We start from the raw sequence: 25,331 nt of genomic DNA, 5'->3' as shown, positions 1-25,331 counted from the left end.
ATCTTATCAATTATCATATTTTTATTTCCTTTTCAGTATGAATGAAATTCAAGAATAGTATATTTAATTTTTATCTTTGGAAAAGAAAACAATGATTAAGACTGACCAAAGACTTCTCTGGCATAAGTGTAAAGCTTATTACATACAAGAACTGAACATGCATAGGTTTTTTATTAAATTGCTAAGAACTCTATGAATAACAGGTATTTTTGTGTTTGCATTTTTATCAAGTTGTGTTAATAAATTATAAAATTAAAAAATTGTGTCATCGTATATTTTATTTTTAGAAATTGTGCATTTAAGTATTAGTTATGTTAATTGTGTCATAGACAATATTCTTATAAAATGGATATTGGAATAGTTAAAATTGCTGAAGATAAGGATTTTGAGAAGTTGAAACATTTATATGATGATAATAATGATTGGAGATTAGATTATAATAAACCTGATTTATCAGTTTGGACAAAATCTGTATCAGGAATTAGTTTTAGAATGGTAAAGGTATGTATTATTTCTATTATTTGCAATTGAGTTTTCTATTTCTTTTACATATTTATAGATATTTAATATTACTAATGGAAATATTTTTTAGATTAGAACACGTTTTGCCGATGTTCTACCAGAAACATTATATGATGTGTTACATGACCCTGAATATAGAAAGGTTTGGGACACCCATATGATTGAATCAAAAGACATAGGCTTTTTCAATCCAAATAACGATATTGGTTATTATTCAAGCAAGTATCTAATATTATTGACTAATTCTATTTGTACTTATATAGAAATTATAGTTGTTTGTATACAAATAATGTGTATATATATATATATATATATATATAATATGTATGTGTATATCTATGTATATATATATATATATAATCAATTAGTGGCCTGTCCATCCCCATTGAAAAACAGAGATTTTGTTCTACAAAGATCATGGCTTGATACTGGTATAGAGCAGTTAATTTTGAATCATTCTGTTTTTCATAAAGACTATCCACCAAAAAAGCAATTTGTACGAGCAACATCTTATCTTACAGGTATGACTTAAATATTGAAATAAAATTTATTATTTATCTCTGTGTATTTTATTACTTATTTATTTATCTTATTTAAGGATATATAGTAAGACCATCTCGAAATGGTGATGGCTCTGAATTAGGCTATGTCTCTCATACCGATCCGCATGGAAAATTACCAGTATGGTTGGTTAATAAAGTTACACAAATATTTGCTCCAAGAGTATGTAACTTTTGTGCTAATTACAATTGATACTTTTATTTATATTAAATTCTCAAATTAATTTCTTGTTTTAGATGGTTAAAAAATTACATAAAGCTTCTGTAGCTTACCCTAATTGGAAATTACTTAATAACCCAAATTATAAACCTTGGCATTTCCCTGAACAAATTGCATCACCACGTATAAGAATTGAGGATGTAAGTCTTTCTTCTGTAATTTCTAACATTGAGCATTATAGGCAAACTACATTTTATGATAAAATAGTAATTATGATTTTAGATACAATAAATTTATTTATAAATTGTTTGCAGTGTGTAAAGTCTGCAGAAGAAAAAAATTCAAAAAATTATTATGTTGATGAATCAGAATTAAAAGAGTCAGTTACAATGGACAGTGATTAGTTTTATTCATGAAGTAGATGTTTCCATTGTTAATATTAAGAAAATAATATAATAGTTGAAATTATAAAATGCGGTATTATAGAAGTTTGTAGTATCAACAGAGCTTGATGAAAGTTAATTTATTCGTGTAAATGTGTATATGTGTAACTATATATTATCTATATACACATCCACACATCTAACTGCAATTTATTAATTATATTGATAATAGTAGTATCATGAATAGTTATGTGGCCTATTGCAATGAATGACAGTATGATTAATAAGAATACATCATGGCCTGTCTTGTATTAAGTATTATATAGTTATAGTTCCTTATTGAATCGGTGATGTATGTGTTGTTGAAAGTATAATTTGTTACATGTGATTCAACATAACGCACAATATGCAGGTTGTAATTTTTAATTTATGTGTTTATTTATTTTTATTGTTTTATGTGAGTACTTAAGTATTACATATAATAATTTTTGTATATATGTATAAAAATTATCATTGAAGGTACAAAAGATTTACATATTGTCTACATTAAATACTTATTAAGATTAATGCATTATAGCTTGATACATAGATCATGATTCTAGCATCTTAATATTACAAGTGCGATTTTAGGAATATTAGAGAAATCTTAGTGTTTGGATACAGAAATAGTGATCACATAAAACAATATAATTATTAATCCTCTTAAAAATGATGCTGCATAATATTATTAGTTATACTTATCAGTTTTGTACTTTGTAATATACAATTATTGACTTATTTTGTTTTATTTATATTAAAATTTATATTACTTATCATATTTTTTATATTACATCTCTTGATTATTTTATATAAACAATAGGTAAATATATCCATTAAATTATATAAATTCTCTTGCTTTTACCATAGTGTAGTTCTTCTATTTAGAACCTTTTACACATTGTAAAAAGAATTAAGATTTTCTATATTTATTAAATATTCTGCTTCAATTAATGCAACTAACATATCCTATTTATACAATTATGAAATTTAACTCTTATAATAACACATACGTTTTGTGATTTTCTATATTTAATAGTAATAACTAGCTTTCTGAAGTATATGTACATGCATATTTATACTTACATAAATTATCAGAATATGCATTGATATTTAATATGTTATTTATGAATTTTTTCAATGTGATGAATATTTCAATTTTTTGGAGATGAACTATTTCTACATATTTAATTTTATATGTCATCTTTCGTGCATTTAATTATTTAAATGTTTCAAGTTTAATTGCACTTGCCTTAGAATGTAATGGCCTTGATAAATTTAAGATAAAATTTATTTGTGTATATTCAGTACATTCTAGTCATACTAAATATTTTTATTTCCTAAATTACAGCGTCAATTGAAAGACAAATAACTTGAAATTTCTGTATATACATATACTCATGTATTTATGTGATTAGAATTTTTACATTATACATACATATTTCTGTATGTACTTGCATAGCAAAAGATAGTTATTATACCAGAATAATATTTGTGATATTATTTTTAGGAATTTTGAAGATGGTTAATGAAGATTTAAAAAAGATGAGAATTGTATTACTTTTTAAATCTACCAAGTAATTATTATCTTTGTACAAAATGTATTGCAGCAGAACAGATAATATGTATTTTATTCAATTTAAAATAATCTATATTCTTATATTACGTCATTCATTGTAGTTTGGCTGATATCAATACCCTGGTGCAAGTTTATATATACAAAGGTGATATAAAAGTACATAAATCAATTGTGGTTTATTAATTGATTCTTATGTATTATTTTTTTACTTGTTTTAAATGGTCTCTATTTGTATACAATACAATTATATGTATGATTAGTGCAATTCATTATTGAAGTAATTGTTATTTTTATCTGTTATGTGGAAATAATAATGATATACTCTACATATTTTTATCCTAATATATTTAGCAAATTGTTAGAAACAAAATATCAAAATAATGATTGGATTCCATATAAGCATTACTCTTTAATGAAAGGGTTTGATTTGATGTATTTCATAAATTTGACGTAACATTTATTAAGTTTACGATGAGAAGAAAAATTTCTAGTATAGGTAATTATAAACTTATTTTGTACCAGGTAGTTACTGCAGAGCCGGAAGATAAACGGGAATAAAGAATATATATATAATTATAAATTTATTTCCATTATTACCAATTTTACAATTTTATTATTAAGAGGGTTAACAAATTTCATGTTTATCATATAACAAATTATATGAAATACATCAAATAATTTTGTATTGTATTGTATTTGTGAGTATATTATATTAGTGTAAGTATTTTTTATATTAACAAGTGCATATAATTACAATTTAAGTATGAAAAACTTTTATATTAATATTAAAGTTTAATGTAGTGCGTTATGCATTGCCTGGCACTTGATTTGTTTAAAATGTACTGTATGAAGATGATATAAAATTGTTAAAATTTCTAATTAATTAGTATGTTTTATTTTCCCTTTATTCTTCTGTATAATATTGCATAAAAACGTCAGGAAGTTTTTTAATAGAATGGATAAAATTGTTTAATAACAAATATTTATCAAATGTTAAAATAAAAAACATCATTTATTTAATATAAAATATTACTGTTATACAGATATTTTTATTATTATATCATGCATAACATAAAAAGACTGTACAATTTTCTTATCTCATAAAGATTTGTTTTTAAACATATACAAGAGATACAAAATAATTTTAAAAATGTGCTTAAAATCTTGTATCCGTTTTCTATAATTTAAAATAAATAATGAAGTTTCAATAATCACAAACTCATACATTCTTTGATTTGAAAACGTACTGCATAAAGTTGAAGTTCGCAGAATTTATTGAACCCAACAGGAATCGTATAGTTTTTGTAATTTTGCTATAAATTGAGGTCAAAGTTGAAAAATTGCGGTTTGTCGAAGAGTCTAATGTGCTCCACCGCCGTCCCATGAAACAAACAGTGAATTCGGGCACCGTCCCACGGAGAAAACCATGAATATCGGCGCCAGCATCAACGTGTTAAGACTGGAAGTTATTACAGAAATCAGAAGTTTATGAAATTATGTTCATTATTATATTTTTACTACAGATATGTTTAATAAAATAATTATGTTTTTCAAGTTTCTAAACACCACTTTAGAATGTATAATGATCACGATATAAATTCTATACGTTAATTTATACCTATACGTTGAAAAATTACTTCTAATTAGTTTGATTTTTCAGTGTTGTCAATTGTTCCATGTATTCAAGATATAATCTTTGCCAACGAAGATGTCCTCCAATAACAGATAATACATCTTCCAAAAGTTTATGTTTTTTAATCCCCTATATAAAATACAGAAATATGATACTATGCTTGCAACTAATAATAGCATATATAACACATAATGAAATAGAAACAAATAAATGAAGAATATGTACTGAGATAATACCAAAATTGAAGGATCCCATATGCTCTTAGAAGCTGTTGTGTGACTTGGACCCAAAAATTCATCTAAAATTAATCTTAGACGTTTTTCTAATCCGTCTGAAAAAATATTATTTTGTGAAATATAATAAATAATTAAAATATAAGAAAGGCTTATATATATATATATATATATATATATATATATATATATATATATTGTATATATGCTTTTTTATATTTTAATTTTTATAATTTAATATATATACCTTGAGTTAATAAAAATGACACTAAAGCCATGAGCCAGTGTATGTATTCTTGAGCACTTCCAAGAGCTTTGGAAGCAAGTAGCTGTTGTTCTAAATACGATACTACACTTGGAGCACTATGAGGTAACCTCGGATTGGGTAAAGTATTTCCTGCTGTTCTAAATAATCCTTCCTGCAAAGAAGATAATGGACCTCTAGGTGCTCTATTTCCAGATGCACTTGATGCATTAAATGAAGCCCAACGCCATATAGGATCTTGACTGTCACCAATGAGTAGCCATGTACCTAACAAGTTTTTTTTATAAATATATTGTATGTAATGTACAATAAATAACTTTATTAGTTAATATAATTTATATACCCATTTCTTTATGATATATATATGCTCTAGCGTTCGTGAAAGCTAAATGGGGCATTCCATTATATAAAGTGCAGGACAATAAAGAGGTACCAGGTACTGCTAAATGTGCAGCAGATGTAGAAACTATCATTCTACACGAGTATCCTATTTCCCATACACGTACAGCACCACAGCTTGAAATAACCATTACCTAAAAACATCTATGTGTATTAAACAATAATTATTCTTAAATTAAAAAAAAAAGTAAAAAGGAAATTAAAAAAAGAATTAATACTGCATTTCCAACTGCATGAACTTTTGCAAGTGGTGCAGGCGGTGCTAATGGAGGTGCTGGACGGCATCCCTTTGTAGGATGAAATGTATGGAGGCTACCATCTTCTAATCCAAGTGCTATAACTGCCGGTGATGCTGCAAGTGCTACAGCGCTATATCCCAGATACAAATCCCAAGTAGGTTCAGAATCTGTGCCTTTAAATACTTGTAAATGAGCTAAACCTTGGCTGTTAGTAACAGTTACTGCATAGTGACCAGCTTGTTGAGACAATGAACTGGACGGTTTTAATGGTGGAAGTATAACTTGATTTATATTTCTTTCAGATGCAATTTTTGGTTTCTTGTTAAATGGTGTATGATATGATTTTGGGGTCGACTGGTCGCGACGTTTTAAGGTAAGGGTAGAAGCTTGACTGTTTATATTTGTTGAATTTAAAGACGAAGTAACATTAGGCGTTACGACGTCGTTTCGTTTCTCAATAACAATGGAACTTTTTACTTGGCTTGTAAATGTTGGAGTTCCGAGTCTATTATTTGACGAATCCCTGAGTGAAAATTATTAATATAATCTAAAGAACATATAGAAATTATAATTTCGTAAAATTACAATCAAACTCACATTGTATCAGATGGTGGTGGTATAAACATTGGTGTTATTCGTCTTTTACCATCTGATGTCCTTGTTTCAATTTGCTTATTAATTGGACCTTTAGCAGGAGTAGTTGTAGTAGTAGTGGGTGGGTGTACTAAATTTATATTTGGAGGTGCTGAAGTTGGTTGTGTCAATGGTGTCGATGTTTTTAGATTAAGAAGCTCGGGTGCTTCCATTACAGTACAACCACCTTGAACTAATGGTTTACCATATAATCGTTCATGAAGACTACTCTGTAATGAAATAGAAATAACTATTTGTTTATTATAATTTTAAACAATTCATGTAGACTGCATACTTGTTCCGCAGGATCTAATGGTTGACCTAATTCCTGCTGTGTGAATTCAATAAGTACAACAGATCCATCCCAAGAACAAGCAGCTAATCGAAGACCACATGGTGACCAACTAGCATCTAAGACTGAATGTGTAAATAATTCATGTATTACTACTAAAGGTCTTTTTAAGGACGTCAACCAGACGGATAGAGAACGATCGCGTGATCCTATAGCAACACAGCAATACTGTTTAGAGGAACCTGGCTGCTTTTTTTGTAAAATATTACCATTAAATCTCTGCAACATGTGGAAAGTTAATAAATTAATTACTTAATAAGTAATTTGACATATGTAAATCATGAAATTTATATCTTGTATTTAATATATACCACACAAGTAACAGCTTTACGATGACCAACAAAGTCTTTATCTTGTGTCCATCCATCCCTTTCAATTATTTGAGCTGTGGGACCTCCACCATTCATTGCATGAGCTGATACTAAATATTGTCCATCTGGACTCCAAGAAAGTCTTAGAACATGTGTTGTTCCACCACATTCATCAAATGGTTCTGATATCAGTGCTGCTTCTGTCCAATCTGTCGTACGCCATACTCTTAACGTCTTATCATCAGATTGCGATGCTAAGTATTTTCCTACTGGATCCCATGTAATTCCTTTTACAAATCCTGTATGGCCCTTTAATACAGCTACAATAGCTGGAAATTTTGATGCATCCCACACAATTACGCTATTGTCTACTGATGCAGAAGCTAACCATGGACTATGTGGTGCCCATGCAAGATCAAGTACATCAGCTTCATGAGAACGTAATGTAGCTATGCAACGCCATGTTTCAATACTGGATTTTCCACCAAATATTGAACTTCCACCTGATCCACCTGACAATCTCCAAATCATGATCAGTTTATCTACACCACCTGATGCTAGCAAACCATTATTACTCCATCTTACACAATTGACACAAGCTATAAAAGTATTATATATATTTATTAATATCATATATACATTTATATACATGTAATAACATATGAAAAGGATAAATTAAGTTTTAACTTGTTTTCATACCAAGGTGATTATCTAATTGACACAACATTTTTGGTATATTTTCATCTAATTCAGCAATTTCACTAATTACAGGTTCCATATTCCATATAACAACCCTACCAGAATCTCCACCTATAATTAATTTTAAGAATAATATAACAAATATACCATAAAATTATAATTTAATTAAATATACTGTAAGTATAAAGGCAAAACTAACAAATTCAACTATTTCCACAAAACAATATTAGGGATAAATTGAAAATATTAATATTATACCTTGTCCACCAGTAGCAAGCCTTTTACCATCTGGGTGTATATCCACGGAAAAAATTGGATATCCTGAAAAATAAACATTTTATGTTACATTTCAATTGTAAACATTGCAGAAAATAAATCCAAGTAAAACATTTTGTACAAACCATCGTGTGTAACCCAGTTAGGTTTTACTAGTTTCATGTTGTTTTATCTATTAAAAATTCGTCGATTCAATGATTATTGTCCATAATTGACTTTAAGCACTATAACATTCAATTAAAATCTCCATTTTCTAAAATATAACTCTTTATTATGTAGTATAACCTTACATTATAATTCAAACACATTTTACTACCGGCAATACATTTTGGTGAATTTCTATGAAAACATGGAAGGTGTATTATCGCAATACATAGATATGTTGCGTTCTTTTTTATAAAAAACGATTTATACACATTGTTTACTTGTATGCAATATACTGTTACTTACAACGTAACAAAACTATCAACATAAGCATGGTGAATATTATAAAGATTACTCAAAAGATTGTATGCTATCTACAAAGAATATGTATTTTAAAATCAATTTTCCAAATATAAATCTCAGATGATATAAATCTCTTGAATTATTTTGTATACTTCTCGTAAAAATAAAACTAAGATGTGTTTACAATTGTGGGATATACTATTTACAATGTATACCACAATTTCATCAAAAATTTTTGCAAAACTGAATTTACTAGCAACACACCGAAATGAAGATATTTTTTTTTTTAGTTTATTTTGGTTTTTACAATTTGTCCTTAAGGACATTTGGTAAAGTATTATATCTTATTGGTAAAAGAAAATAAAAATAAAGTATAGCATGTGGGTGGCTACCCCCAGCGGGGTGCCATCTTCGTGTTTGCTAGGTTATATCGTTTATGAGAAATGAAGATATATATGTACTTTCAAAATTAATTTCTTAACGATAAACTAAATGCATCTTATTTTACGGAAATTCAATAAAAAGCCGAGAAAATGATAAAACTTCATTTAAAAAAAATATATAAAAATGTATTTCATTGCATACATGTTTGTAAATTCTTACAACTATTTATCATCGCATTTTATGTAACTAATTTTTGATTTGATGTCCGATTGCTTACTTCAAGTAACTTTTTATAACGTTCAACTAAATCACCGATTGAACGTCTGCGATGTTTACTTTGTTCGGTTTTACTGATAGCATCATCGTCATTATTTTTAATCGCTACTTCTAATGTGTCACATATATCAATCACATTAGCTTTATTTGGAAGATCATTTACTACATCTTCCATTTCCAACATGTTTTCAGATTTATCTTGTTCAGCGGCCAATTTTTTTGGTGTGGCAAATTCTACATTTATGTTACAAAGACTTTTTGTTGAAATGTTTAGACTAAGCTCTGATATATCATGCATTTCTTCAATTATGCAATTTGTAATCGCTGTAGAATTCGCATTTGAAGAACAAGGTATAGATATTATGCTTGAGTTTGCTGCTGCTGCTGCTGCACAAAAAAGAGAAGAATTTTTAACTTCTTAAAAGATTTAATGCTGGTTACGTACCTGTTATATTATTTCTTTTTATACGAGTTGAAAATAATCGTGAATATTTTTCTGCATGTTTGGAAGACAATAAATTTTTTTTAGATAAGACCATATGCGTATCTAAAGACGACTGTTCACTATTTACACTTGTAATTGTGTCCTTAAAATTAATTCGTGATACTAATAAATTTTCCCTTAATTTTGGTCCATGTGATGCATGATTTTGTTTTAGGCGTTCATACCTCGAAAATAGTGATTTATGTGGAGCTGAAAAGAATTTTCGCATAAATATATTATTTCAATAATTTTATAAATAGCTTTAGTCTTACCTTCTACTGGAGTTAATTGCAGTCGTTTCTGAAGATTACTTCCTTCATCACTATAATCAGTATCAATTTTAATGAGGGGTGATGACATGACTACATTCATCATAGGTAATATAACATCATCATCATGGATTTGTATTACATTTTTCTGACATAAAATGTCTTGTGTCTCAGATATTATTTTAGTAATATCTGTCAGATAAGTTTGAATTATATCGGGTGCTGCTTTTAGATCTGTGTAACTAGCTTCTATTTGTAATAAACATTCCGAAAAGTCCTCTAATATATTTAATTTTAATCGGTTTTGTAACTGAGTCAGGAGAAAATTAAATAACAGAATAAAATTATTTAGTATTAATTTATCATCCTTATATAATTGAAATAGATAACACTGAAATGTGAAATATGTTTAATATGTTACTTTTCAGTTTATTAATATTTATTAGTAAATGGTAAACAAGTACTTACTTGCATATCTGGAGAAAATAATTCTGAAATTTCCATATGATTTATTTTTTGTAATGGTTTTGCACTTAACATTTTAATATCACTACTATTATTTGTGATTATATTATTCACTTTATAAATGATCTGCTCTACATCTCTTAAAGCTTTATTTTGTATTTGTATTTTGTTTAAGCTTTTACTTATATTCATCTTCCATGCTAGAATTAATAAATAATTAATATTTTGAGAAAGCTAAAACATAAGTATATACATAAATTTAAAAACATGGATTAAATGTATCAACTTTTTATTATTTTATCATTATTTATGTCCCTTAAATATTTCTTAATTGAAACATGTACAGGTGCTGTTTCTGAGAGATTTGCAATTAATAGTTCTTTTTCAAAAATGTCTGCTATAATATTATCTAATGTTTCCTTCTCGTTCCTGAAAAATGAGATTTAAATTAAATAAAGAAAATTAGACAACAAATGTATCAATAAAAACAAAAGTAAAAATATTACTTTAAAACAGATTCAACTATATCTTTCATTCTGGATAAATTTTTATGCTGATTCAAAATATTGGAATCAATTCTTGCATTAATTTCTTGTAAAAATTGTTTTGTTAGATTTCCTTTACTTCCTATTTGTGGTGCAAATGCAACATCATAGATAGCTAAAAAAGTAAGAGCCAGTAATATAATGGAATTTCAATATATTTTACAATAACGAATGAAAAAGATGCGTTAAAAAATATTTTCTATAGAAAAAATATCTTACTTTCTCGCATAATATATCTTCTTACAACTACTTGGGATAATTTCCACATAATGATTGTAAATTTACTTCCACCTGCATGAATTAAGTGAGATATAAGTATACTTGGAAAACCAATGTCAGGATTTTCTGCAGATATAATTACTAAGTAGTCTTTGACACTGTTACGATACTTTGTTTCAGTCTTTTTGCAAATTACAGGCCATTCAATTAGCTTTTTAAAACGTTCTGAATCATATATTGTTAATAAGTAATATGAAATATGTAAGAAGCCTACTGTGTTGGGTTTGTCAAACATTCCCTATAAATTGAAACATTGTAATAAATTAAAATAACGGAAGTATAGAAAAAGATAATATATTAAAAAATATTTTCTAATAAATGTATTTATTTTTAAATAAAAAACATACCTCACGAAAATATTTCTTGAACTCATCACTAGGTTGAATTACTTGAGATAGTAAAAGTACATTTCGATGGAAAGATGCACTTACGGCCATTACATCGATATAAAATTGATAGCTTTGTACAGAATTAGGTAATTAGATAATGTCAATTATAATGACAGAATTATAAAGAACATAATTCAATCGGTAAATATTTAGATCACTTTATAACATAATACAAGATGAAGGAAAATCTTGTTATTAACGGCTGTGGTAGAGCATTTGAATTTTAAAACCACATACTTGCTCCATTACAGAAGCGAAACTGATGTAGTAAATAGATGACTGCTCTATACATATGTATGTCTATTTAATTTATGATCTTGGATTTTAATAAACGGATATTTGTAATTGTATGAAATTTGAAACTTGGAAAATTTCTTGTTTGTAGTAAATTTGTATATTTTATGTACAATGCAAGCTGTTCTGTAATTAAAGTCTCGAAAGTATTTTAAATAAATAAATTGGTATGTATCATCAGAAAGGAAATTTCCTCCCTAGTATTATTATTGTACATACAAAATAATATAATGTATGAACTTGTAATTTGTAATTAATAACATAAATGCTGTATCATGTAGATGTGATGTTTGATACACTTTTTTGTCTCATTATTGTAACCATAGACAAGATAAAAAGTAGATTTGTTATTTTATGAAATTAAATATTCTGAATTACCGATCATTACGATCGGTAAAAACGATCACAAATAAAAATACTGTTATGCCATCTACGATTTCGAACGATGAGGTAGGGAATTACATACATATAATCGCAATAAGTTATCAATTATAGGTAAAGTTTGCCTCAGTAACTATAAAATGTCGGAATCATAGACGTAATAGGTATAAAATAAACGTGTCTTCACAGATGAATATACATATCTTATTCATAGTCAATGATGACATGTAATATGCAATGTTTTCTCGCGTTCCACATTTTGGAGATCACTTGACCCTCTTACCATTTACCTGTCACGTGCGACGTTATCGATTCAGTATAGTTACTGGTTCAAATTAAAACTAAAGTCTTATATGAAATTATAAATAAAATGTAGAAATAAAATATCTTATAATTGCAACGAAGTATAGAATTTTGTACCTTTGCAATATTTCAGAAAGCATTACTATACACCTAATTTACTTAACTTACCATACAATAATAGTTAAATGATTCGTTTAATTAGTTTCAATAGGATTACGAAGAACATCAAATTACCTACTTGCTCAAGTACCGAAGTACCGAGTAAGTAGTAAGCAATGCTGCAAATCCTCGAATGGATCCCGTAAGCTTCGTGATGGCAATTCCTGCAACTTGACGTAATTAGCGAACGATCGTCGAGTAGTCACGAAGGCCATAGGTGTTTTTAGAGCAATTTACGAATATTATCTTACGAATATTATCAACTTACGATTATCGAGTGCATGTTGATCCGCGTGCATTCAGAAAACGCGCGAGCGAGTACATCACGCAATAGTTCGAAGGAACGGAGTGATCGCGATCTGATAATTCGCGAGAATAATTTGTTCTATGTGATAAGCGAGAGAGGAAAGAGAGAAGAGATTTTTATTTTTAGTTCCAAGTTAGATAAGCGCGCTATTGTATAGAATGAGCTCACAATGGGCTTAACATAGGTATCTATCTTATGATCAATTGTAACTAAAACTCACGATGTTCCTGCGATATCTCACGGTGTTCCACGTCACTCTTCTTAACTTAAATGTTATAAATTAATGGCCCAAATGTTATAGATTAATTGTAGATTTTTCGCAATTCTTTTACGAGAGTTCTAATTCTTTCTTCCCTAATATCCTCCTTTCCACTTTGATAATTTCGTTTAGACGTTTTACGCGATTCACGAGAGAGAAAATTCGGAAACTCATACTAAATAATTCTAGGACAGGTCAACTTAACAAATCGTGGCAAGCATTTTGCCTCATCCTTTCATTGATTGACAATGATTGTATCGTGGTCACGATACTGATCGAATGGGATTATCAGTGTGAAATGCCTGCGAACAAAATCTTTCTTAATAACGTATGATACGCCAAAGAATACCGTGGCTATTGAGGAACGATTCGTCTCAATCATGTCACAGGATCATCGTAGTTGATTTATGTTCTTAAGATCCAGCATACAGTTCAAAACCGTCCCTTCTTCCTTTCGTGTGTCACCCTCTCGTTTTAACCGAATGCACCCCATGGCGCTGACATATCTCGCGTATGGGTCAATATCCATAGTATTCGTAATCAAATAAACGAAATCTCGTCACGGTGTTGCATACGAGAAATCTATATGATAGATATCGCTGGATCGTAAATAAAACGTTAATGCAGGAGATATAGTCGAGAAAAACGGTCTGTGGATGAGACGTTAATAAGAAAGAATTCGTAGCTGTTTTTGAACGTTTACATCGAAGCTAGATTCGCTCTATGGGTAGATGGTTCTGTACTTTGTTTCTAATTGAGCCGATGATCTCGTTCTCACATCATGTGGAACGTGGATACGCAGCATCGAACGAACTGCTATCTCTAGATACGTTTCATGCGTATATGAACAAAGGACGAATAAAAACTCTGTCAAGATTCCGATGTTTACAAAGTATCGTTCTTAGTATAAAAATCTAACGAACTATGTAGATCATCGTCTGTGATCCGTGATGTTCTAATCAACCAGTAGGTCGTTAAAATACATCGCGCTCCTCGAGGCAGCCGTCTATGTCTGAAGATCTCGCAAGCGATCTCGTGATGGCCAAAAAATGCGTGGGTGCGGGTGATCGTCCTCGTGGTACATTGTCAACTGTTAGTTGACAGGGCACAGGATGCGCCTTTTCCGTTCGGAAAGAGTTTCGCTGGCCACTCCCATCCCATAGAATTACGTTCAATCGTCCATCGATCGAACGTGACCGTATCGTCAGCTATACTTATCGATTGACCCTCTCCGCGTATCTTTCCGCGTGACGTTTTGCTCGAAAAATGATAGAGGCGCCGGTTCCGTCTTCTCCCATCGATTTGCCCGTCAAATAATTCTTCTGGACGCTGCGGGCCTCGCGATTACGACTCTTTCGCCGTTCAGTTGGCGTCCGCTTCGCATCGATCGACGCAGCGTTACCAAAACGCGATTTACGACGAATCATTTCGAGTTGCACGTACGCATCGCTATCGACGACGATGATATCGGAATGATAGGAAATTGATAATATCGATATCAATCTGTGCGTTACGCTATGCGCATTCCGCACGATGGCATGTACGCAGTAAACGACTGAATCGGTGATGCAAACGAAAGATCGACTCACAATGCAATTTCTTTCTTTGTCCGTGGGACTACTTAATCGTTGCAATTATTCACAACGTCGCTTACATCTTTCTTTCACGTTAGGGGACGACTTACTTGGTCCATTTACGCGTCGAGATAGCGTGCGGATCCATCGAAGGAACGTAGCTTCGATTTCACCGGGAACGACGCGCCCAGCTCACAGAAAAAAAATTCCTAATGTCTCCATTTACGTGACGCAACATCCGGCCCGTTCGTGTTTCAGTCACATCGTGTATCGTCTTCATTGTAATCATCGTTGAGTCTATATACGATTTTTCTATACGAAAATTCCGCCCTTTGTGCAGTCTGGTGTATCGATTCTTTTTTCTCTTGTGCGAACGAAGAAAAAAGGAATGGCTCCTGCGTTGCGTTCAATACATCGTCGAGAGGGCGCAAATATTTTGTGAATTCCTGGTTCCCGGGTATACGTCGACGAGTGCCATTCAGCTGGATTCATCGACGATATTTGTAGCAAACTCCGAGTCGCAAAGCTTTTTAATACACGTGTTCGTTTTCACGCACTGTGCACCGTACTTCGATTGTAAGGGTGAGCCAGAGAGTTGCATTGTCAGCGGACTCGTCCTTTATGCCCATACACGTGCATCGACTCGTCGTGTTCCACCTCTTCGATTTCCTCGGATTTCTCTCGGTTACCTGCATCGTTGAAAGGTTTAAGGGACGTTTCCTCGGGTTCGTCCAACGAGCAGCCAACTACGCTTCGAAACGATTCTTTGTCACCAGCAGGGATTTATTGGTGCAGCTAAAAACCTAGGAACCGCGTGAGCAGGGATCGGGGGAGAGAAATCCGAGCCCCGTCTATAAAATCACGTTACGGAGAAATTGTCTCGGCGGGTGGACTGCGTTTTTGCGGTTGTCAGAATCCTCCCATGCCCGTGGTTTTTCTACGTTCGAAGGCTCGCTGTCGACTCATCGGCACCACTTTCACGGTTGGTTCCAGCCTCCTGGACTCACGAGGAACGAAAACAGGGCCGTGAATCTCGCCTTGTTCTCGTTGCTTCAGAGAGGTAACCGCGATAAAAGTCATCTTCACGATCGAAGGAATTGTGCCTCGTCGGCGAAGGAAGAAAATCCCGGATTCGCATTTAAGCGATCTAATTGATGCGAATAATTACGAAGCCCTCAAAAAGAGCATCCGCGATAGTACCCAGTTACCGCGTCTAATTATGTAAATCGCGATCGAGTCGTAAATTAATTAGCCTCGTTGACTAATTGAAGGCACCCGGACTGGCTTGATCGATCGCGAGTCAGCAACCTCGTCGGAGAATTGCATTCGCGTCGGGTCTCGACTCACGGAATTCTTCGTCGTCACGGATCGATCCATCTTATCAACTTGTTCGGGTGGATCGTAGCGTTTTTCACGGTTCGATCGTAACACGGAAACGTCTGTGTCGCGAGTCGAACATTGGAAAGAAAAATCATGCGAAGCATGATTCACGAAAGGAATGACGAAACAGAACGTTTCGTAATTGAATTCGAACGATAGTTGATTCGGTAGGAGGTTTCGAGAAGGTCAAAAACAAAACTTCCAAGATTTACCAACGATCTTATCGTTATCTAGCGAGATAATCGTTGATAAGACAATCGACTTAATTTGTCAAGCACTTCTTTCTAGAAGACTTTTGCTAACTATGGAATTCAGATTTTTTAGCTTGATAAGAGCATCGTTTTTCCGCTAAAAAAGAAAGATTCCAGCAACTTTTGCGCTAAGTTCTGTAACCTTAAACTCGTGTAAAAAGATTACACGATTATTCTGATCATTCGTGACAGTCAAGAACAACGAGTTTCCGATATTTTTATTACACGTTCTCTTAACATCGAATATACCTGATTTACAGCAAATTATTTCTTCCTTTGAGCGATCGAGTACCAATGGTAGGATTTGTAAGAGAAAATTTCAGTATAAATAATTAATCAATAACATTATTGATAATTAACGATTCTATTGAATTGATTAATTATCAAAATTACCATTATACACTTACATAGGCGCGAAATCAAATTCAATTTTCTGCTCAATTCTCGTATCCCGAACGGAGGAAGCATAGAAAACGACGAGGTAAGGAAATGTGGTGAAAGACAGAGGAAGAGAAGAATCAACGAGGAAGTGGCAATCCGAACAGTGTCTTTTAAGTTCTCGCTATTGGATCGTGGTAGGCGTCGCGAGTATATACCGCAGGCACCGTAATCACTGTTATTTCATCGTGAACGGTAATGCTCTGGCTTAAAGCCGCCCTACTTATACGCATTACCCGGGCAAAAGCAACGCGGACCGCGTCCCCGGGCAATCATCGTTCTCCAGCGTCATTACGAAATTGCTTCGGCAAATGAAATGCGCGGTTATGCGCGAGTACGAACGATCTTCTTAAATTGAGATTTATTGGAAAATCGAGCGTACCGATTTCCGGTGTGTCCATAAACAGGCCCAAGAGTGGACGAAGCCTTCTTTTGCATCGGGTTACGAAGTCGCGATTACGCGTCCGATGATTCCGACGATTTAAACGCGATCAGCAAGAAATCTCCATCGCGAAATTGCATCCATTTTTCCACGCTACCTCCTACTATTTGTCTTCCCGTAGTTACGATCTGGTGAGGCGATCGAACGCGTTTCGATCGTTGAAACAAGCGGTTGAAGCGACGGAAGACTTGGAAAGACGTCGAAAGAGGATTTCATTTGAAGAGGAACGAAAGAAGTTGTAACGACTTTCGAGAAACGTTTTTCTCGACGAATTTCATTAAACTCGGAGAAAAAACGACGAATGAAATGAAAGTTCTGTGGAGATCTGTGTGCGCTTGTACGCGTTCGGACAAACATTTGCCAGGTAAACCGATGAATTCCATTTTCACGAAATTTCGCTATTTTAGTTTCAAAATAGACGATTGGTACGTCATTTTTCAAGAACCGTCGATTAACTTCGACGGAACTCGTTAACTCAACTTCTGCGGTTCGATTCGAAGTTTTCCTACATCGTTCGAACAGTTGACGCGTATTATACGAGACGATTCGAAACTCGCTACGATGGCGTCGAATCGCGAGTACAACTCTGAAGCTTAGAAACGCGGAGTTAAGCTCGCGGGATCGTCGAAGAAGTTTCAGTTTCGTGCCTCTGTAAGCCTCTCGGTAATCCATACCGTTTTCTTGAATAAGTGTCTCTTTCGAAGGGCTCGTATCGACGATAACGTACTATTGCGGTTGCCCGGATGGTTTCGATATCTGGTTACGTAGCGGAATCTTGGTTGCATTCGCAGCGGATGCAGCCGGTAGCCAGCCGAGCAGGGTATATTGATTTGCCCGGATGCCGGGCCTGGCGCGACGTTCAACGCGCTTCGAGAGGATAATGGCGAGAAGCATTTGCCGAAGCGAACTTTTCCTAACGAGTACAACTTGCCACGATAAACGCGAGTCACGTGCGTAAACACCAGCCGTCTGTCGCTTTTTAACTCGACGATGGAAATCCTGGGTAACCGAAGAACCATTGGCAGCGATTGCTTTTCTTGCGATCGATCGGATCAATGGCTACCGACCATTACGCGCTACTTACGAGACTAATATCGCGATACTGTGCAATGAGAAATTTACCAGCGCGGAGTATGCTACGATACGAGGTTTCCAAGTAAAAAGAACAGAAGCATAAATTGCTGGTGAATTTTTGTGAAAGCCATCATCGATGGTCATATCGGTCATGGTTTTTGGGCAACGAAGATAACACAGTTGTAACAGCCGTACTATCTAAATAGCGTGCCCTGCTAATTCGTTAATGGGACATCCTGGCTGACACGCACTTTAATCAGTTTTCAGCACACCGATAACAGGCTATTATTAAGTGGCCTTCGGGAGAATGGTCACCGTGTGGTTCGTCGTACGAGTTTATCGCGGCGGATCGCGAAGGATCGCTTTACTACGCCATGTAAAAGAAAAATAAAAAAAAAGGAAAATTCTCTCGCAACTTAGAATCTTCGCTTCCAAAAAGCTAACAAGTAAAGACTGCTGAAAAAATTGAGGAAGGACGATTAAAAATAAAAAAGACGTTCGAGTATAGACCGTTTCGTCGAGATAGCTCGCAATTACGTACGCTAGTGCCGCTTATTATCGGCATGTAGCGAAATGGTCATCGGAAACTGATACATTAATTGTCGTTTTGGACGTAGTCACGAAACACAGTTGCAGTGGAAGGAGGTTGGCTTTCCGTAGCCGCAAATTAAGGCATAACGCGACGTAAGGGCGAGGGACTGGGCAAAGGCAAACGATGTTGCCGGTGTTCGTTCAACTTGGTCTGAAAATGAATTTACGAGGCCATAATCGCCAATTGAGATGAGTACTTGTTGCGTGCAATCGGCCCGGCTCAGACCTTGTGCCGAAGCGTTGCACTCTTCTCCTGTTAGGAACTGTGCTACCACGACTACGTACAGCTCGTCGCAAAATTACGCGAAAATTAACCGGGACTCGATCGATCGATTCCCATCGCGATATTCGAACCGATACGGTAAGCAATCGATCGACCTAACGATTTGTTTGCTCGCGTCTTTCAACGCGACGTCGTGCCGCGACAAGAAAGCAAACTTGTCGTCGTCGCCTCGACAAAAACCAATTCCAGCGAAACTGTGTGAAAGGAAGGCGACTCGGTGGATCGCGAACGTGGGAGGAGATCGAACGTATTTCGAACTTGCGACACGCTGTACCCGGGCGAATTCAGCGACGATGACGCAAAGACGATTATGCCGAGCGCAACGTCCAACGTCAAGATTAGCGAGCCGTAGTTCGAACCTTAAATGAGAAAGATTTTTCGACCGTGTCTGTTTTATGTAAACGACCGGTTCGATCGCGACTGGGATATTTTGTTCGTCTGCGGATTGTCAATTCGAGTATTCGCACGAACGCAGTTTCGTTTGTCCGACGTTTTTCGACGATACTTCAAATATCCTTCCGAGTTACTTTCTTTTACGATTCTTTAGAAGAGCGTCGTAACTTCTGAATTTCATCAACGTGTCGCGGTTTCTTTCTGTTTATCGTAAAGAAGCACGAATCTCGAACGAATATGTGGAGGAAAGGCACGTTAATAATGCAAGCGAGACTCGATGTTCTCGAGAGAATGCGAATATCGAATATCGCGTGTATCCGAGAAACAAATGTTCGGCTGTTTAAGTCGATGAAATATTGAGAAGCGAGAGAGCGTGATACATACTTTATTACGCTTGATATCGAAGGTTCGGTGTTTGTCGGAGAAACGTATTAAAAGACCGCCATTCGACGACTCCCTTCTATTTTTATATTGTTGCAGTTGGTTACAGTTCGATCGGTTGCGAATTTCTTGACCAAGAACTACTCGGATTTGCGAGTTCCTCTCTGGGAAAGGTACTTCGTTCGATCTTATCCGTAACAAAGAGACTAGCCGGGACAGACCTCACACGTCGATGCCAATGTTTCATCAAGCTTCCCTCTTTTCGACGTAATAGCACTTATCAAATTTATAGATACGGAAAATCGCGGAAGAACGTACGAACGAAAAAGGATGCATTCGTTTGAAACGCGCATCGAACGGACGCAATTAGCGTCCCTATTTGTCTCCGAATGGGAAGGTGTAACGTTATCCCTTTTATTGACGGCTATGCCTCCCAGAATGATCGTCGTGTACAAGAAAGCTCTCGAAGGGGCAGATTAAATTCGACAGGAGGTGTTCGACACGATATTTGAATAACAAAGTGTTTGCTCGTCGGCGTTACGTGAAATCATGGAAATTTTACACCGGGGAGAGGTCAACGGAGGGAAAGAAAATAAAAGTGACGGCAGTGGTAGACGGGGACGCGGACAGGGCAAAGGAGGGATGGGTGAAGGAAGAAAGTTGGTTCGGTGCATTATGACGCCCCGTAAGATCGTCGACTACACGCAGATCCGATCAGATCATACGTGTACCGTGTATTATAATCTCGTGGAAGGGCTGTTAGCCGATAAATTCTTCATCTAGGTGGAACCACTTACAAAAGGGAACACCTTTTCGTGATTGCATGCTTACGGCATGTGAAATAGTGTCCAAATTATAGGTCACGGCGTATAATTCGACGAAGCGTTGAGCAGGGTCGTGCTTCGCCAAAAAGGAAGAAGGACAAAAGGAGAAGAGAGGAGAAGAAAAATAACCGTGGAACATGGGACCCATTTCTTCTTCGTAGATACGTGAGACGCGCTTCCACCTCTTTTTTTCTCAGTTCGTCCGATCGTCAGTCCTTTCCTTTCTCTCTTTCTGTCGATGTCGCACGATTCTTCCGGACGTTTCGATGACAACCACGAGCGTAATTAACCGATGATTAAAATGGCTCTACGAAAATATCGTGCAATACCTGAATGAGTAATAGGTACGCGTTTGGCCGTTGATTAATTGTCCTTTCGTCGAGTATATCGATGTATCGACACGATGGACTGCGCGAGAACGCTTTTAGCGTAGTCAGTCACTGAAAATGATAATAACTAGCCGACTTCGCTAGTTGACGATCGTAAGTCTCTCTTAATGAGGTTAATGGGAGTCACAACCAGTCAGTTTTTCTTCGGGTTTCACTGGTTCGCTGGTGTAGCGATCGCCAGGCACGGTATAGAAATAGTTGGAACGAACGTTTTTCATGCGCGAGGAAAGAAAAGTAGAGTCAAGCTCTGTACTGTAACTACAAAATTTTTCAGATCTGTTCTTATTCCCGTACAACGCGTTAATTGTAACGTTAACGCGTTAATTCATAGATGTTCGCGTTATCCGGTGAATGACTCTTTTTTTTTTTTTCATTCATAAAGAGACGAAATCGTACGGAACCGCGTTGTTGGCTCCTATCCAGGGACTTCCTTTTGTTACGACGAATTATCGCACGGTGCCGTGACTTATCGTTTGAAACGCGCGCGCCCTGTGCATGTAAATGTTGACAGAGGCTGGAGCGGGAAGAGAAACAACCCGAAACGGTATGATATAACCAGTTAAGAGGCCATTGGGCCAACGTTCAGGCCGCAACTCCGACTCCACTGCACGAAGCAATAACTGCTCGTTGTACGCGCGTCTTGCATTCACTTTATCGCTTCGTTCACCCTTAACTAACTTTACCCTTCTTTTATTTTACGGTTGCACGAGTCGCCATCTGGCTCGTCCTGCGAAACGTTTCATTAGCTTCTTTGTAGAACTCGAACGATCGTTTAATTACTATTAATCATCGTCAATACCCGACATTCATTCGTTGGTGCACCGCAGTGCCAACGTTAAAAACAACCGGCGCTAAAAATAGAAAAGAAAAGTACCTATCGAGGTATATTTTAGCCGTTCTAAACTTTGCTGTCTGACTAATTTATTAATTATTCGTTTGAACACGCGTCGAAGGTCAGTGTGACGCTATCAATTGTCTCTCGGCCGAGTTATGTTATAAATAGTAACTTCAGTACTAAAAAAAAAAAAAAAAAAAAAAAGAAGAAGAAAAAGTAATACAGTGATACCGAAGGTTCCACAAACGTCGATACGATGAAATTCTAAGGATTTCTAATACGCTAGAAATCCGAGAATGAAGAGTTTTACGCGGTTAGTCGTCGATATGAAAACGTAATACGATATACGCGAATTATATACGACCGGTAGAGAGCGTTATATAGCCAATAAGAAACAGTACTGGGAACTCGCGGTAATACGTCTGAAAGCGAAGGGACGAGCCGATGGCGCGAAATTGCACGGCGCGAGTTCCATCGACGATGTCCAACGCGTATGTTATTCTCCGAATGAATCTCGGCGAGTAATAAAATGACTCGGGGCTAGCGGCGACCGAGCGAACGCGCTGATTACTTAGCGCGGACTGTTGTCCACGTTGACATCAGTAATCGGTTGGCTCACGCGGTGGTCGAAATAATAAACGGAAAAGCGTACACGAGCGATCCATTAGTCACGCTACTATTACAACGTTCGGTGGATTTCTCGTATGAACGACGCACGGTAGAAATATCGCGGTCACGATTCAACCTTCCTCGGTAATTCAAACCGCGATTTAGGCAATTAGATGTTGCGCGCGATTTTAATTGACCGACGATGAAACGAGAAACGATCGGCCTGACTCGGCGTCACGAGTTTAATTCCATTTAGACGCATCGCTCCGGTGAATCGTCGAAAATAGAACTGTTGTAATAAATTTCTCCAAGGTTTAGAACATTCCAACGTGAGGCAAGACCGCGAAACAACGCGTCGCATAAATTAATTAGACCCATTTTATTACGGTCGCGAGGTGACGCGATCGTAAACTCTGATACGCGTTATTGTGAACGAACGAACGAATAGAAACGCTTCGTTGGATTTTTATGCCCTTCTGCGATTCACTAAGAAACTAGACAAGACTTTGGACAACGCTTATTCAAACGTTTTTACGCGAATCACGCATATTTTAAACGACTGATCGTGGTATGATTCGTGCAGCCATGAGAATCTAACACCGTCGACGATCTTCATTTTTGTAATTGGCTCTTTCACCCTGGTTTCCGTCGAGCCGCCAGACGCACGCCAAGCTCGTTTACCTATCGTTGAATTTGGCCTAACCCTGAACGCAAGGATACCATATGTTTGTCTTTGTTGTTCTTAATAGGAAAACAAAGAAAGACATATGTTCGTAGGAAGATCGAGCGATAAACGTCGCTCGTGTGCGTTCGAGATAAAAGTGCAATTATATCGGTGTATGTATGCGGCATATTTAAATCGAGAAGCGATGAAAAAATAAATAACCGTGCCGAAAGCGTTCCTTGAATCGTCATTGAACGCGTATTTACTTTGAAACGTTGAGTTCGGGGGTAGGCTACATCGAACTTGCATCGTGTCGTACCGAAATTATTTAAAGCTGCCACTGCGAATATCAACCGGCACTGTTTGTCGAAATTAATGAATTATACGTGGGGTAGCAGTATATTTTAATAAATACATATTTAACGTAGGCAAACAGCGACCAGGATGATTGCTGGTCGAGCATATTCTGCCCGGATCTTCGTATTCGGTCGATCGAAAGTTAATTAATCCGCTATTTATTCGATTTACACGATACAACGCGGCCCGATACAGATTCCCGATATGGATGTAACAACGTAGAAAGATACGCTTTTCCTGGGCCGTGTAACGACGCATCGCCTCCGCGAACGATCCCACTGGCGCCAGACTAATATCCCATGCGCATCGCAAGAACGCGAGTTCGTCTTCGGCGGCGAACGGATGTGTCGAAAGTGTTCGAACAGAACGTTTACGCATATCTTAACGCTGAGATTTGCTAGCGTACAGTTGAAAAACGAAGCGCTCGGGTGGCTATTCTACGGTTTCATTTACCGGTTACGCAAGTTTGCTCGCGCGCTTTTATCGCGTGCCATAGTTATCGCGCGATGCAAGTACGTTTTGAACTAACGAAGGACTCGCAATGATCGCTGATTTCACTTCGAACAGGATTCTCTCGGAATCATTTTTTAACACTACGCAGGTACAGCAGCACTTCGATAATTGGTCACGATCGGTTGACGAAGTAAACTCGCTAAATTTCATTCACTAGTTGCGTCACTTTCTTTTTGCGAGTTGCAGCAGTGAATATCGTACCTGCGACTCTATCGTGGAGAAAAAGCTACTTAAGAAATGTGCAATTCAAAGAGAAAAAAGAAAAAATGTTAAGTGTCACAGATCCTTGTCACTTGACACGAAAAAACGGTAATGTAATATAAAAGCTTTTCCGAGAGGAGACGATCGAAGGCCTTGTTCGTTGATAGCACGATCGAAACACAGCTTTTTTTTCAGTCTCGACACCATTCCGGGACGTCGAGTCGATTCGTCGTGGTATTTAGTCGCGCGATTCGCTTGACCAGTGGGCGAAATGTCGTGATCGATTCGCGATGCGCGACGTATGGTATGCGACGAGCAAAAATGAAAAGCGGAAACGGGAAAAGGTAGAGTCGCGCGTGGCTTCGGGGCGTCACGCTGTCGACGATGCAATATTCGCGGCATCACGCCCGTAGCACCGTTACCCAGCTATCGATAACCGAAGAAAAACCGCTAGCGTAATCTCACCGGCTAAATTTTACGAGTATTTGTACCACGCTCGCGGTTCGTTGAACCAACTTACAGCCGTAGAAACTGTCAGAATCGTGTCAGTTATTTCGAGACGTTTATTTCACATGTACCTACTGTTTCTATTGTTGCTTCATCGAAGCGAA

At 35.7% G+C, this 25,331-nt stretch overlaps 3 protein-coding genes across 7 annotated transcripts; 1 reads left to right on the top strand and 2 right to left on the bottom strand.

Annotated features, from left to right (window-relative positions):
• Positions 1-264: 264 nt before the first annotated feature.
• On the top strand, positions 265-4,123 carry LOC132910721 (START domain-containing protein 10-like). Of its 4 annotated transcripts, XR_009658838.1 has the most exons (7): positions 265-501; positions 593-740; positions 891-1,043; positions 1,121-1,245; positions 1,320-1,442; positions 3,172-3,238; positions 3,342-4,123. XR_009658838.1 is itself a non-coding variant. In XM_060966623.1 (6 exons), exons 1-6 carry the CDS (start codon positions 346-348, stop codon positions 3,178-3,180), a joined length of 714 nt encoding a protein of 237 aa, XP_060822606.1. In that variant the 5' UTR covers positions 265-345; the 3' UTR covers positions 3,181-4,123. The 4 variants fall into 4 exon arrangements, 3 of the variants coding, with proteins under 3 accessions (XP_060822606.1, XP_060822605.1, XP_060822607.1); XM_060966623.1 differs by having other exon boundaries at positions 3,172-4,123; XM_060966622.1 differs by lacking the exons at positions 3,172-3,238; positions 3,342-4,123 and adding an exon at positions 1,557-2,322.
• A 108-nt stretch (positions 4,124-4,231) lies between these two features.
• On the bottom strand, positions 4,232-8,706 carry LOC132910716 (protein HIRA homolog). Its single transcript, XM_060966616.1, has 12 exons — positions 8,406-8,706; positions 8,263-8,325; positions 8,005-8,115; positions 7,306-7,904; positions 6,938-7,213; positions 6,607-6,872; positions 5,989-6,532; positions 5,715-5,904; positions 5,354-5,638; positions 5,110-5,204; positions 4,859-5,002; positions 4,232-4,699 (listed from the first exon to the last, which is right to left on the bottom strand). Exons 1-11 carry the CDS (start codon positions 8,440-8,442, stop codon positions 4,880-4,882), a joined length of 2,589 nt encoding a protein of 862 aa, XP_060822599.1. The 5' UTR covers positions 8,443-8,706; the 3' UTR covers positions 4,232-4,699; positions 4,859-4,879.
• A 568-nt stretch (positions 8,707-9,274) lies between these two features.
• LOC132910897 (uncharacterized) lies at positions 9,275-12,080 on the bottom strand. 2 transcript variants are annotated; one of them, XM_060967040.1, is made up of 8 exons: positions 11,777-12,080; positions 11,370-11,667; positions 11,112-11,265; positions 10,892-11,034; positions 10,609-10,805; positions 10,144-10,531; positions 9,833-10,081; positions 9,275-9,774 (listed from the first exon to the last, which is right to left on the bottom strand). In XM_060967040.1, the coding sequence occupies exons 1-8, from the start codon at positions 11,864-11,866 to the stop codon at positions 9,350-9,352; spliced, it is 1,944 nt and encodes a 647-aa protein (XP_060823023.1). In that variant the 5' UTR covers positions 11,867-12,080; the 3' UTR covers positions 9,275-9,349. The 2 variants fall into 2 exon arrangements, with proteins under 2 accessions (XP_060823023.1, XP_060823024.1); XM_060967041.1 differs by lacking the exon at positions 11,777-12,080 and having other exon boundaries at positions 11,370-11,441; positions 11,512-11,648.
• Between the last annotated feature and the right edge of the window lie 13,251 nt (positions 12,081-25,331).

This window comes from Bombus pascuorum, chromosome 9 (assembly GCF_905332965.1).
Source record: "Bombus pascuorum chromosome 9, iyBomPasc1.1, whole genome shotgun sequence".
Classification (NCBI taxonomy): Eukaryota; Metazoa; Arthropoda; class Insecta; order Hymenoptera; family Apidae; genus Bombus; species Bombus pascuorum.
Note: the sequence above shows the minus strand (reverse complement) of the source record. Positions and strands in the feature narration are given on the sequence as shown.